Consider the following 12,596-nt stretch of genomic DNA (forward strand, 5'->3'; position numbering starts at 1 on the left):
CTGCAACACTGACCCTGTCCTTAAAAGCCCTGAAAACTGGAATTGACTTGGCCTCCTTATGGATCAAGTCTTTTTAGGCATCTGTTTCCAGAATATGAAGGTCCCACCCATACTGAATATTTGCTCCAGCAAGTAATTTTACTCCACAATCTGCTTATCTAGAATTTCAAAAAATTCTTCAGCTGTCTTCTCATCAGCACTGGCAGACTCACCACACACTCTCAGATTATGTAATGAATGATTTTTATCGTTTAACCACCTGGAGCTAGCAGTAATTTCAACATTGTAGTTGAGTCCAGCTTTTCCTTCAACACTGCATTTCATTTTTGCTATGATCGTCATAGTACAGAGAGGGATATGCTTCTGTGTCTGGTCTTTAACCCAGATAATGAGAAGTTTCACCATGTCTGATATATGCACTTCTTAAATTTTTGTTGGTTTCACTGCCTTAAATGAAGCAGATCCTTTAACAGCTTCCATCACTTTGTTCTTGTTCTTTAAGATCGTAGCCTTGGTGGAATGGAACATGCCTGACTGGTGAGCAATAACCATTACTGATTTTTTACCTTTGTAGTCCTCAGTAACTTTTAATTTTGTTTCTAGGTCAGTCACGAGCCACAACATAAGATTAAATCAAGCACAAGAGAAAATGATGGGTAAACATGAGCTGTGTGAGGCTGCTGTTGGCTTAACACGACACGTTGGTTTATATATATATATATACATATATATGTGTGTGTGTATATATATATATAAAGACTACACTCTAAAATAATGATAAATAGTAAATACAAAAACCAGTAACAGTCATTTACCATTATCAATTTTTATGTACTACACACAATTGTATCTGCTATACTTTTATACAACTGGCATTAAACAATACATTTGTTTACACAAGCATCACCATAAACATGTGAGTAATGTGTTGTACTACAATGTTATGACAGCTATGATTTCACTAGGTGACAGGAATTTTTAGCTTCATTATAATCTTATGGGACCTTAATCTTCGGCAGTCCTTTGTTGACCAAAACATCTTTATGCGATGCATAACTGCATATCATACAGCAGTATCAACTATTCTCATCATGTTGCACATTACAACCAGTACTTATTTTTATTTGTAATTACACCCTTATGTCTTATTTATTTTGTAACTGAAAATTTGTACCTCTTAACTCCCTTCACCCATTTCATTCACCCCATAAATACCTCCCCCTCTGTCAACTTCCAGTTTGTCCTCTGTATCTATGAGTTTTGCTTAGCCTTAAAAATTTTTAAAGAAATACTGGCAGACTCATGATAAATAATAGACAAATCCACATAAGTCACTGAAAGAACAAGCTGAAAGAATAATTAACTGAAAGAATAATTCTAAGAACACAGTTTGATCATGATTTAATAAATTTTACCTAAATGAAATATACAGAAGAGGGCAACCAACAATTGGGCCAATAGCATTTCTTTCAAGTGCACAGAGAACATTTTCAAAAACTGAACAAATGTTGAAATATATATCATGTCTCAACACATTTCAAAGGACTACAACCAAAAACTCTTTGACTATAGTACGACTGGCTTACAATCAGTATTTTAAAATCTCTAAATGTTTGAAAACTAAGCAATACACTTTAGAAAACAGATGGGTCAGAGAAATTAAAAAATACATCGAATGAAATAATAAAAATATATAAAAACATATGGGAGGAAAAAAAAGGAGATGCAAAAATATCCCTGCTTTCAGGGAAATGTACCATCAGATGCATATATAAAAAAAGCAAAAAGGCTAAACAAACAAACAAACAAACAAACAAACAAACAAGCTAAGCAGTAATCTCAAGAACTTAGAAAACCAAATTAAGTCCATAGGACGTAGGGCAGAAATAAAGACCAAAAAATATGAACTAGAAAAGAGAATGTAAAATTTTAAAAATAAAATTGAAAAATACTTGGCAAGACTGGTCAAGGAAAAGAGATAAGCAAAATAGCTAATATTAGAAATAACAAGTAGGACATCTCTTAAGAACCTAACATTTAAATAACATATTATTAGAGGATATTATGGTCAATGCTATAGTGATATATTTTCGGATTGAGATAAAAGATTACAACTTCCAGAAAACAACTTACTAAACTACAAAAAAAATTGATACATCAGAATAGCCCTATAACTAATAAGAAATTGAATCTATTAAAAATTATTAGTTTTTAATACTTTTAATTTCAGACGCAGATGTTTTTGCCCATGTTTTCTACCAGAATCTAAAGAAAAGTTACACCATCTTACAAACTTCCAGAAAATGGGAAAAAATCACCAGCAAAATCTTCATACCAAACCAAGATTATAAAAGCATTCATTTCACTCATAAACACAGAAGAAAAATTCTACACAATTAGCAAACTGAATCCAATGATCTATAAATAGGGCAACACATCATGACACAAGTGAAGTTTAGTCCAAGTACAAAACAGTTTAACATTCAAAAAGCATTCATTTATTTATTTATTTATTTATTTATTTATTTATTTATCTATCTATCTATCTACCTACCTATCTACTTATAATTTATTTTTATTATAGTGACATTGGTTAACGAAATCCAGTAAGTTTCAGGTGTACAATTCAACAGTAAGGTGCGCGTGTGTATACATGTGTATATATTTGATATAATTTATTACATTACCAAAGAGAAAGCTCATGATCGCCTTCACAGATGCAAAAGAGCATTTGACAAGATTCAGTCTCTGAAAACAAACTACACTTTAACACCCCATTGACACCAATGGACAACAGATCTTCCAGGCAAATAACCAACAAGGAAACAACGGGCCTAAAAGACACACTAGACCAAATGGATTTAATATTTTCAGAGCATTTCACCTCAAAGCAGCAAAATACACATTCTTCTCAAGGGCACGTGGAACATTTTCCAGAATAGACCACGTTAGGACACAAAACAATCCTCAATAAATTTAAGAAGACTGAAATCATATCAACCATCCTCTCTGATCATAATGGTATAAAACTAGAAATCAGTTATCAAAAAAAAAAAAAAAAACCTGGAAAATACACAAACACATGGAGGCTAAACAATATGCTATTAAACAATGAATGGGTTATCAATGTGATCAAGGAAGAAATCAAAAGATTACTTAGAAATAAATAAAAATAAAACACAACAACTCACAATCTATGGGACAGAGCAAAAGCAGTCCTAAGAGGGAAATTCACAGCATTTAGGCCTACCTCAAGAAACGAGAAAAAGTTCAAACAAACACTAACTTTACACTTAAAAGAATTAGAAAAAGAACAACAAACAAAGCCTAAAGTGAGTAGAAGGAAGGAAATAATACAGATCAGAGTAGAAATAAACAAAATAGAGTCTAGAAAAACAATACAAAAGATTAATGAAACCCAAGAGCTTGTTCTTTGAAAGGATAAACAAAACTGACAGACCCTTAACCAGTCTCATCAAGGAAAAAAAGAGAAAAGACTCAAATAAAATCGGAAATAAAGAGGAGAAATAACTACGGACTCCACAGAAATACAAAGGATCCTAAGAAAATACTATGAACAATTATACGCCAAAAAATTAGACAATCTGGAAGAAATGGATACATTCCTAGAAACATACAATCTCCCAAGACTGAGTCAAGAACAAACAGAAAATATGAAATGACCACCACCAATGAAATAGAATCAGTAATCAAAAACCTCCCCAAAACAAAAGTCCTGGACCAGATGGCTTCATAAGTGAATTTTACCAAACATTCAAAGAAGAATTAATACTTGTTCTTCTCAAACTATTCCAAAAAATTCATGAAAGGGAAGACTCCCTAACTCCTTTCATGAGGACACCATGACCTTGATTCCAAAACCAGACAAAGACATTACAGAAAAAACTACAGGCCAATATATCTTATGAACATTTATGCAAAAATCCTCAACAAAATATTAGCAAACCGAATTCAGTAATACATTAAAAATATCAATCACCATGATCAAGTTGGATTTATTCCTGGGTTGTAAAGTTGGTACAATATCCGCAAATCAATTAATATGATACACCACATTAACAAATCAAAAGATAAAAAACATATGATCATATCAACAGATGCGGAAAAAGTGTTCAACAAAATCTAGCATCCATTCATTATTAAAACTCTCAGCAAAGTGGGAATAGAGGGAATTTACCTCAACATAATAAAGGCCATATATGACAAACCTACAGCTAACATATACTCAGTGGCGAATGACTGAAAGCGTTTTCCTTAAGATCAGAAATAAGACAACATTCTCTATTTTCACCACTCCTCCTCAACACTGTATTGGAAGTCTTAGCCACAGCAATAAGACAAGAAAGAGAAATAAATGGTATCTGAACTGGAAAGGAAGAAGTAAAACTCTTGTTATTTGTTGATGACATATACAATACATAGAGAACTCTAAAGATTCAACCAAAAAACTGTTAGAACTGATCAATGAATTCAGTAAAGTAGCAGGACAGAAAATAAATATTCAGAAGTCAGTGGCATTTTTACACACAAACAATGAACTGTCAGAAAGAGAAATTGAGAAAACAATCCCGTTTACAATTTCATTGAAAACAATAAAACATCTGGAAATCTAATTAACCAAGAAGGCAAAAGACCTGTTCTCAGAAAATTATGTCATTGAAAAAAGAAATTGAAGAAGATACAAATAAATAGAAGCATATACCATGCTCATGAGTAGGAATAATCAACATCATTAAAGTGGCCAAACTACCCAAAACAATCTGTAGATTCAGTGCAATTCCTATCAAAAAAACTAATGGTGTTTTTCGGAGAACTAGAACAAATAATCCTAAAACTAACAGGGACCCATAAAAGACCCTGAAGAGTCAGGGTAATCTTGAAAAAGAAGAAAACAATTGGAGATATTACACTACTTGTTATCAGACTATACTACAAGGCTACAGTAATCAAAACAGCATAGTACTTGCATAAAAATAAATATATTGATCAACGGAACAGAATAGAGGGCCCAGAAATAAATCCACACCAATATGCTCACTTAATATATGACAAAGGCGGCAAGAATATAGTGTTGTAAAGACAGTCTCTTCAATAAATGGTGCTGGGAAAATTGGATAGATACATGCAAAAAGAAAAAAAAGATAAAAAAACTGGACTATCTTCTTACACCATATGTTAGAATAAACACAAAAGGGAGTAAAGACTTAAATGTAAGACAAAAACCATAAACCGTCTAGAAGAAAACATAGGCAGTAATCGCTCTGATATTACTAACGGTAATTTCTTTTCAGATATATCTCCCCAGGCAAGAGAAACAAAAGAAAAAATAAACAAATGGGACTATATCAAACTAAAAAGTTTTGTACAGCAAAGTAAACCATCAACAAAACAAAGACGACCAACCGAATGGGAAAAGATATTCACTTATGATACATCTGATAAGAGGTTAATATCCAAAAACATATAAAGAACTCATACAACTAAACAACAACAACAACAACAAAACCCCACCAACAATCCAATTAAAAAAAGGGCAGAAGACCTGAATGAATATTTCTTCAAAGAGTAAATACAGATGGCCAATAGACATATGAAGAGATGACTAATCATCAGACAAATTAAAACACAATAAGATATCACCTCACACCTGTCAGAATGGCTATCATCAATAAACCAAAGAACAAGTGTTGACGAGGATGTGGAAAAAAGAGAACTCTCATACATTACTGGTGGGATTGCAAATTGGTACAATCGCTATGGAAAACAGTCTGGAGGTGTCTCAGAAAATTCAAAATAGATCTACCTTTTGACCCAGCAATTGCACTTCTGGGTATTTATCCAAAGAAAACCCAAACAATAATTTGTAAGGATCTATGTACCCCTATGTTCATGGCAGCACAATTTACAATAGCCAAGATATGGAAGCAACCTAAATGACCATCAACAGATGACTGGATAGAGAAGTTATGGTTCCTATATACAATGGAATATTACTCAGCCATTAAAAAAATGAAATCCTACCATTTGTAACAGCATGGATGTACCTAGAGGTTATTATGCTGAGTGAAATAAGTCAGACAGAGAAAGAAAAATACCATATGATTTTAATTATATGCGGAACCTAAGGAACAAAAAGAACAAACTAATCAAAAACAGACTCACAAATACAGAGGACAATCTGGTGATGGCCAGAGAGGAGAGGAGGTGGGGGGCTGGGAGAAAGAGGTGAAAGGTTAAAGAAGTTCAAATTAGTAGTTGATAGATGGCCAAGGTGATGGGGAGCACAGCACAGGGAATGCAGTGAGCATTAATGTAATGACTAGGTGGAGAGCCAGACGAGAGTAAGAGCAATAAGGGGATTATTTTATAAACTGTATAGATGTCTAACCAATGTACTGTATAGTTGAAACTAATAGTAAAATTATAAAGAAAAATAATGGCTCAGCCAAACAAAGACATACTATGTGGTCATTGATAATGTGATTTTAGCTTTTCTTCATGAAAGGCTTGCAATACCTCTGTTTTGCCTTTATTGGCAGTTAATGTCACATCATTTTCATCCACTTGTGAAATACTCTCCAGTTCTTCAGCCTGAAGTGTAATTGATCCTTCACTTAGTTGTGCCTTGGATTGTTCTTTTAAGTCTCCTGTAGAAAATACATAATATTCCATTTATCTATACATTATTTCACAGAAACAATCTGTTGGACAAGGATCACGCAATATTAATTGCCAAGGAAGAAATCTTTTTTAACCAAATATCAGTCATCTTTAAAATGTGTAGTCACTAGGACAAAGGACCATATCATTGTTAATTTGGCTTAACTCCGCAAAAATGGGACTTTTAAGAAGATTGGATTTTAGTTTATCTCCTGCAAATACTGACAAACTAGCTCAATATTTTCAACTTTAAACATTTCACAAATATACAATAAGCTGAATTTAAAAGCTACTTTACAATAATAGAAACTCAACTAATTATATATATAGCCTCTTTATCCCAACTCCCCTATTGGTATACAGGCTCTTTGAGATTGTATCTTATACAATTTTATATAATATGTAGTACTAAGCGTTGCTTCACTATTGTATCATTGTATGTTAACCAAAAAAGTTTGATTTTAAATATTTATCACAAATATTTATCATACTCACGACTATCCAAATCTCAAAATAAATCTCTAAGTCTACCTAAATAGTATATATAATAGTTATAATTCGTCAACTCAAATATTTAAATAGGACAAGGTTAACGGCCCATTTGAATAAATTATTTTCATTTACTTTGGTTTTTACAAACATATTTAGGTAGATTCTGTCTGACTTGTTTCCACTTCAGACTGAAAAGGCAATTTGGGGTTAGGTAAAAATCAAATCTGTAACTAATTCTGAAAAAATTCTAAGTGATTTGTTTATATGTTTTCACTCATAAAGAACAGAATCACACAATTACTTAATTTACAGGTTTTTTTTTTTTTTTTTTAAAAAGGGGTTACTAAACTCTTTTATGTAATCCATTACCTGAAAATAGATCATGGTTAGGATGAGCCATTTCTTTTCCCAAATTACTTCTTGATAAATCAGATTTTCTTATTAAAGCAACAGGTTCTTTCTTCTCTGGTGATCTAATAAAATAACCAAATGATGGCTACAAAATAAACATGTTAATTATTTCCTTAAGTTTCAACAGCTTCAAAAAATTCTATATTATTTTATGTTAATATTGGTAACCTAGCTAAATGATTTCAACAAAATAATTTTTTTCCATTGAAACAAATTACTAGAGATGAACTTTAAGTCCTAATAGAACCTTTTATTTCCTTATTGCTAAGTTATTTTTAATAATTGGACCTAAATACTGTCAAGTTAGTTACCATTATTAAGAAATTCAAATTTAAACCAATAAATGACACTCTGTTCTATCAGTAATTATTATTGAGCAGCTACTGTGTGTCAGGCACTGCTAATAAACATCAGTGACCTATCAGTCATAAAAACATAAAATTTCCTACCTTCTTGGAACTTACAGTATTAAGGGTATTTTATTTTATATTTTACACAATAAATACATCCTCGAAAATTTGTATTAAGATTAGGTATCCTCCTACTGGCTTGGATGAAAGTTTCAGAAAGGTTTATTATGTTCACGGAGCTTGCTAAAGGTTAGGGAACTCCCACTTGTCTTTCTAACAGAACTTTCACATGATAGACCTAAAATGTGAATTCATTAAATGCACTCATTTTTCAATTTATCTTCACTTGAGAATTTTTTTCCCTTGATCCAGCAACTTGAATGTAACTAACATTTCATAACTAATACCAAAATAGAAATTCTAAATGATAGATCTATTTTTCTATGATCCAGTGCTTTGTTCATCTGTTTAGTAAGGAATCTAGTTACTCTTCGACTTCTCTCATAATGGCAAAAATCCCCATAGGTACTGGCAGAAAAATCTGCCTCTTCATTTATTTTCATTTTTTAATTCAATGCATAGATGGGACCCACAGCTCAGTTTCAAATTTAAGCTCTATAAATCAACTGTGAGTTCTAACACCATAGCTATTATTTTAAATGATACTCTTAGTGAAATCGGTTTTAATAAACACTCCATCCACTAACCCTAACTCCCTATACAGAATATATCAACAATTCCTTTGACTACCTCCAAAGGAGATCTTCAGTTCTTAAATGTTTCTGTTTCGATACTATCATCCCAAATCCCAACCTTCATCACACCTCTTGCCATGTACTAAGCCTGTCTGCTTCTACTTCTCCTCTGTGGGTTCACTGATCTTTTCCACCCAGGCTCCTGACATATACAGTAGCATTCTGTCAACTTAGAGATGGGCCACAGCACTACAATAAAGTTGTTCCCTGCCTCCAAGCACTTCTTCCCAGTTAATTTGAGATGACCCAAGTCCTGCAAAAAACCATTCATGAGCTGGTCCTTGTCTAATTCTACCATTTAAACTATCCTACCCTCCCCCACTCACCCACATTAGCTCTATTTGCCTGCTTTCTGTAACTTCAATATGCCACTCCAGTTCCTACCTCCTACTTTCATATATATGGTCTCTGTTTATTGGCAACAGCCTTCTTCTCGATCTTTTGGAGGCTGCCTCCTTCTCTCTCATTATTTAGGTCTCTGTTCAATGCTATCTCCTCAAATGCGACCCTGACCAGCATAGCTAAAGCAGCACTGTGTCCTCATTCTTCACGAAAATTATCACTATTGCTTGCATTTTAAATTTCTTACATGTACCATATCTTATTAAACCAATAAGATGGTTTATATTTCAAAATATGTTTTGACACAACAGGTTAAAAAAATTAATCTTTAAATTCTTCCCACCAACCAATTACATAACAAAATCAGTTAACAGGTACTGAATAATTACTGCATGTTAAGATTAATGCTAAATGCTTTTTATGCACCATCCCACTTAATTCTTATAAAATCCTATAAAATAGCTTTCCATTTTAGAAGTCATGGAAGAGTAAGTCAATTGTTCCATGTCACGGAACTAGTTAAAAGGCAGAACTAGGACTGGAGTCAGGGTCTGACTTACTACTAAATCTAAGCTTTTTATCACTATTCTATTGTGTCCCTATTCTGTCTCTGCTTTAAAGATACTATGCTCTGGCTATGCCATCGTAATATTCAAAATATAAGGGCTGGTCAATTTAACCACTTCTAGCACATACCATACTTACTCTTTTCACATTGTAACTACCACCGAGGCAACCAAGAGCTTCAGATCTTTGAGCAAAGAACTCTCCTAAAGATAGACGTAAATAACTGGCATCATCTTTGTCCAGATCTGATGTGCTAAGTGACTTCCTCAACAAGTTGTAATTAATTGAAGTTCCCCAGGATGTATCCCCTAGTGCAACTGAAGTGTTCTGTGCATCTATATTTTCTTCCTAGGAAGAAAGTTATTGTTTCATTTTATTTCCCCAACAAGTCTTCTTTCTGTTCTTTTCATATACAAAAATAAATTTAACAAAGAAATTTTAAGCATTTTAACTTTTTTTAATTGGACAAATTCATGCTTAAGGAGCTCACACAGATAATAAAGTCCAGAAGAAGAGAAATTCATTTTTCATACTTGAGTTGTAATATGCATTGTTTTAATATATTGCTTAATCGAACACTAATTTTCATTAATATAAATCTTTACAAAGGAGTACATCTTCAATAAAAACAAATACATTACCTCATTTTAAAACATGGTTAAAAACTATGAAAATATCTTTAACAACTGTTAAGGTAATTTTAAGTGAATTAAACATTTTAATATGCCAGTTATTTTTCAATTAATTCAGAGTGTGAAGGAAAAAACAGAAATTATCTTAAATGTGAGAAACAAGATATAATTCTATACTAACTTTATATCTAGTCAGAAAGAAATGAAAAATTTGCCTACATTGAAATACATACAGAAAAATGTTTAAACTTTGGTTAATGCCAATAAAATACAAACCTGGATAAATTGGTGCTCTTTGTTAAATTCTTCTTCATCTTGTGCAATCAAATCCAATGCCTCAGCTTAAAAAAGAATAGATTTGTAAAATTATACTAATGCTAACTAAATACTAGCATATACATAAAACTAAAAGCTAGTGAGGACAATGAAATACTAAAGAAATAAAAATGTTTAAAGTCCGTGAAAGCTTCTATCACATGAGTGACATATCTGTATCAAGTACATAAGTCTGTGGTTCTCAAACTTTGGGTAATGAACACCTTACTGTGAATGATTTCATCAGTTACTAATGTGCCCTAACTTACTAAATAGGCTTTACAATGTAAGCTTTTTGTTTTTAAAGGATTCACATTCATTTCAGCTTTGAAGATTTGGCATATGTGAGTTAATAAGGTACTCTTGCCCATGAAAACAGGTGGGATTTCATCAGGAACCATCAGACTGACAAGCCATTCTACAAACTCATCATGAAGATGCCTGCTGGGGTGCCCAACCACCTGTTTGCCCAGGACAGTCCCAGTTTTTGAAAGTAAAAGTCTAACATCCCAGCAAACCCCACAGCCTAGGAAAACAGACACAAGTGGTCATCCAGTTATCTGTCCTCAAAGGTCCTATAAGCACCTCAGTTCACCTCAGGGAAATGAATGGGTCCAGATACCTTCACTCTCTAAGCCAAGGTCACAGACTAAAATGCCTCAGTGGCTAGTGGCCAATGAGCAAAGACAGCCAGGTATAACACTAAAGGGAGGGGTGAGACAGTGGCAAAATAAAAAGCGTATGATCTTGTTCAAGGCATTAAAATTAACAAGAATTTTAAACATATTGGCTAACTCAGAAAAGTCTGCAGCTAGACTCAAGATTGCCTGTCTGTTACCCACTCTGGGCCTTTATCTGGTACTTCAGGATAGTAGCAGAAAGTGGAAGAGTGAATAGCAACCCAGAAGGGACAGTCCACTTGTAGACCAAATACGAGAGCTATACCCTACTCTCATTAGTTCATCAAGGGCTAATGAGATCCAAACTGCCCTTTAGGAAACCCTCACAGTCCAAACATTAACATCTTGAGACAAAATGAGAATAGATACAGGAGCATATTTCCAGTCAGGAAAAGTAGAGCGCCAAAAAGTGAGTTCTGGATTGTTACTTGTAAGGATAGTGCTGGTTCTTTACTCTGGGAATACATCATTTCTTACATAAACACATTCTAACCTAGAAGTCTATGAGTAGACACAAAGAGAACCATGAAGCTCCCGAAATCACATGCAAAATATTATCTTCCACACAAAGTTTTCTATGAAGATTCTCTGTGGGGTCCCATAATTCAAAGTAAGTTATAAAACCACTGCCCTAAAATGTGAAAGTATCAACCAGCCATATCTAGCAGCCAAGAGAAGGGAAGTAGGAAATTAGCCTATAAGAAGGTAACCCAGAAAACCTAATTTATTTCAGGTGAGTTAAATATCACATTTTAAAATTTTTACATAACAGCTCCAAATGTTACAGTAAGTACTTTTCATCCTGTGAACTTTTAAGAGATTCTTCAGATAAAAATCTATAGGAACTTTGTATGTTCATCAGAAATGTCATAAATTATGAGAAAGCAGAACTTCATTTTTTATGAGCCTATGCACAATTAATTTGCTAAATCGAATAGTCTTTTCAAATGTCACCTGAATGTTTTAATTGTTAAATTTTCAAACGGCCCTTATGTACCACTCCCCTACTCCCCAGCCCCTGCCCAGTGTTTAAATTCTAGGCCATCGGCAGAACTAATGTAGTACCACAGATATATAGAACTTTCAGAGAGGGTAGAAATGGGGAAAAGGAGTAGTATCTAGTAAGTTTTCTGAATAAAGTTTAAGTAGGTTAAGTTTTCATTTACAATGATTTTGACACTATAAAAATTATGTTCTTGGTCCAATCTTATTCTGTATATCTCCTCTTTCATTTTCAAAATTCCCTTCCCACTTCCTATAAAAAGGCTCCCATTTCATTCCTGCTCCCCCAGCCCTAATGTCCCTTGATCTAGTTCTTCCTTTCCTTCCATCAAACTTAATAGTTTTCCATATTCATTTTCTCCATTTCCT

The 12,596-nt window shown here is 33.3% G+C and overlaps 1 protein-coding gene across 1 annotated transcript in view; it reads right to left on the reverse strand.

The window, feature by feature from the left end:
• CEP192 (centrosomal protein 192) overlaps window positions 1-12,596 on the reverse strand; it is a 133,047-nt gene that overhangs the window by 73,651 nt on the left and 46,800 nt on the right. The window contains exons 12-15 of the mRNA XM_016119861.2: window positions 10,507-10,571; window positions 9,737-9,946; window positions 7,543-7,669; window positions 6,538-6,668 (exon numbers count right to left, since the gene is read on the reverse strand). Of these exons, the coding sequence (XP_015975347.2) occupies window positions 6,538-6,668; window positions 7,543-7,669; window positions 9,737-9,946; window positions 10,507-10,571 (533 nt within the window). The remainder of the gene's footprint in view (window positions 1-6,537; window positions 6,669-7,542; window positions 7,670-9,736; window positions 9,947-10,506; window positions 10,572-12,596) is intronic.

Source organism: Rousettus aegyptiacus, unplaced genomic scaffold (assembly GCF_014176215.1).
Source record: "Rousettus aegyptiacus isolate mRouAeg1 unplaced genomic scaffold, mRouAeg1.p scaffold_m13_p_12, whole genome shotgun sequence".
Classification (NCBI taxonomy): domain Eukaryota; kingdom Metazoa; phylum Chordata; class Mammalia; order Chiroptera; family Pteropodidae; genus Rousettus; species Rousettus aegyptiacus.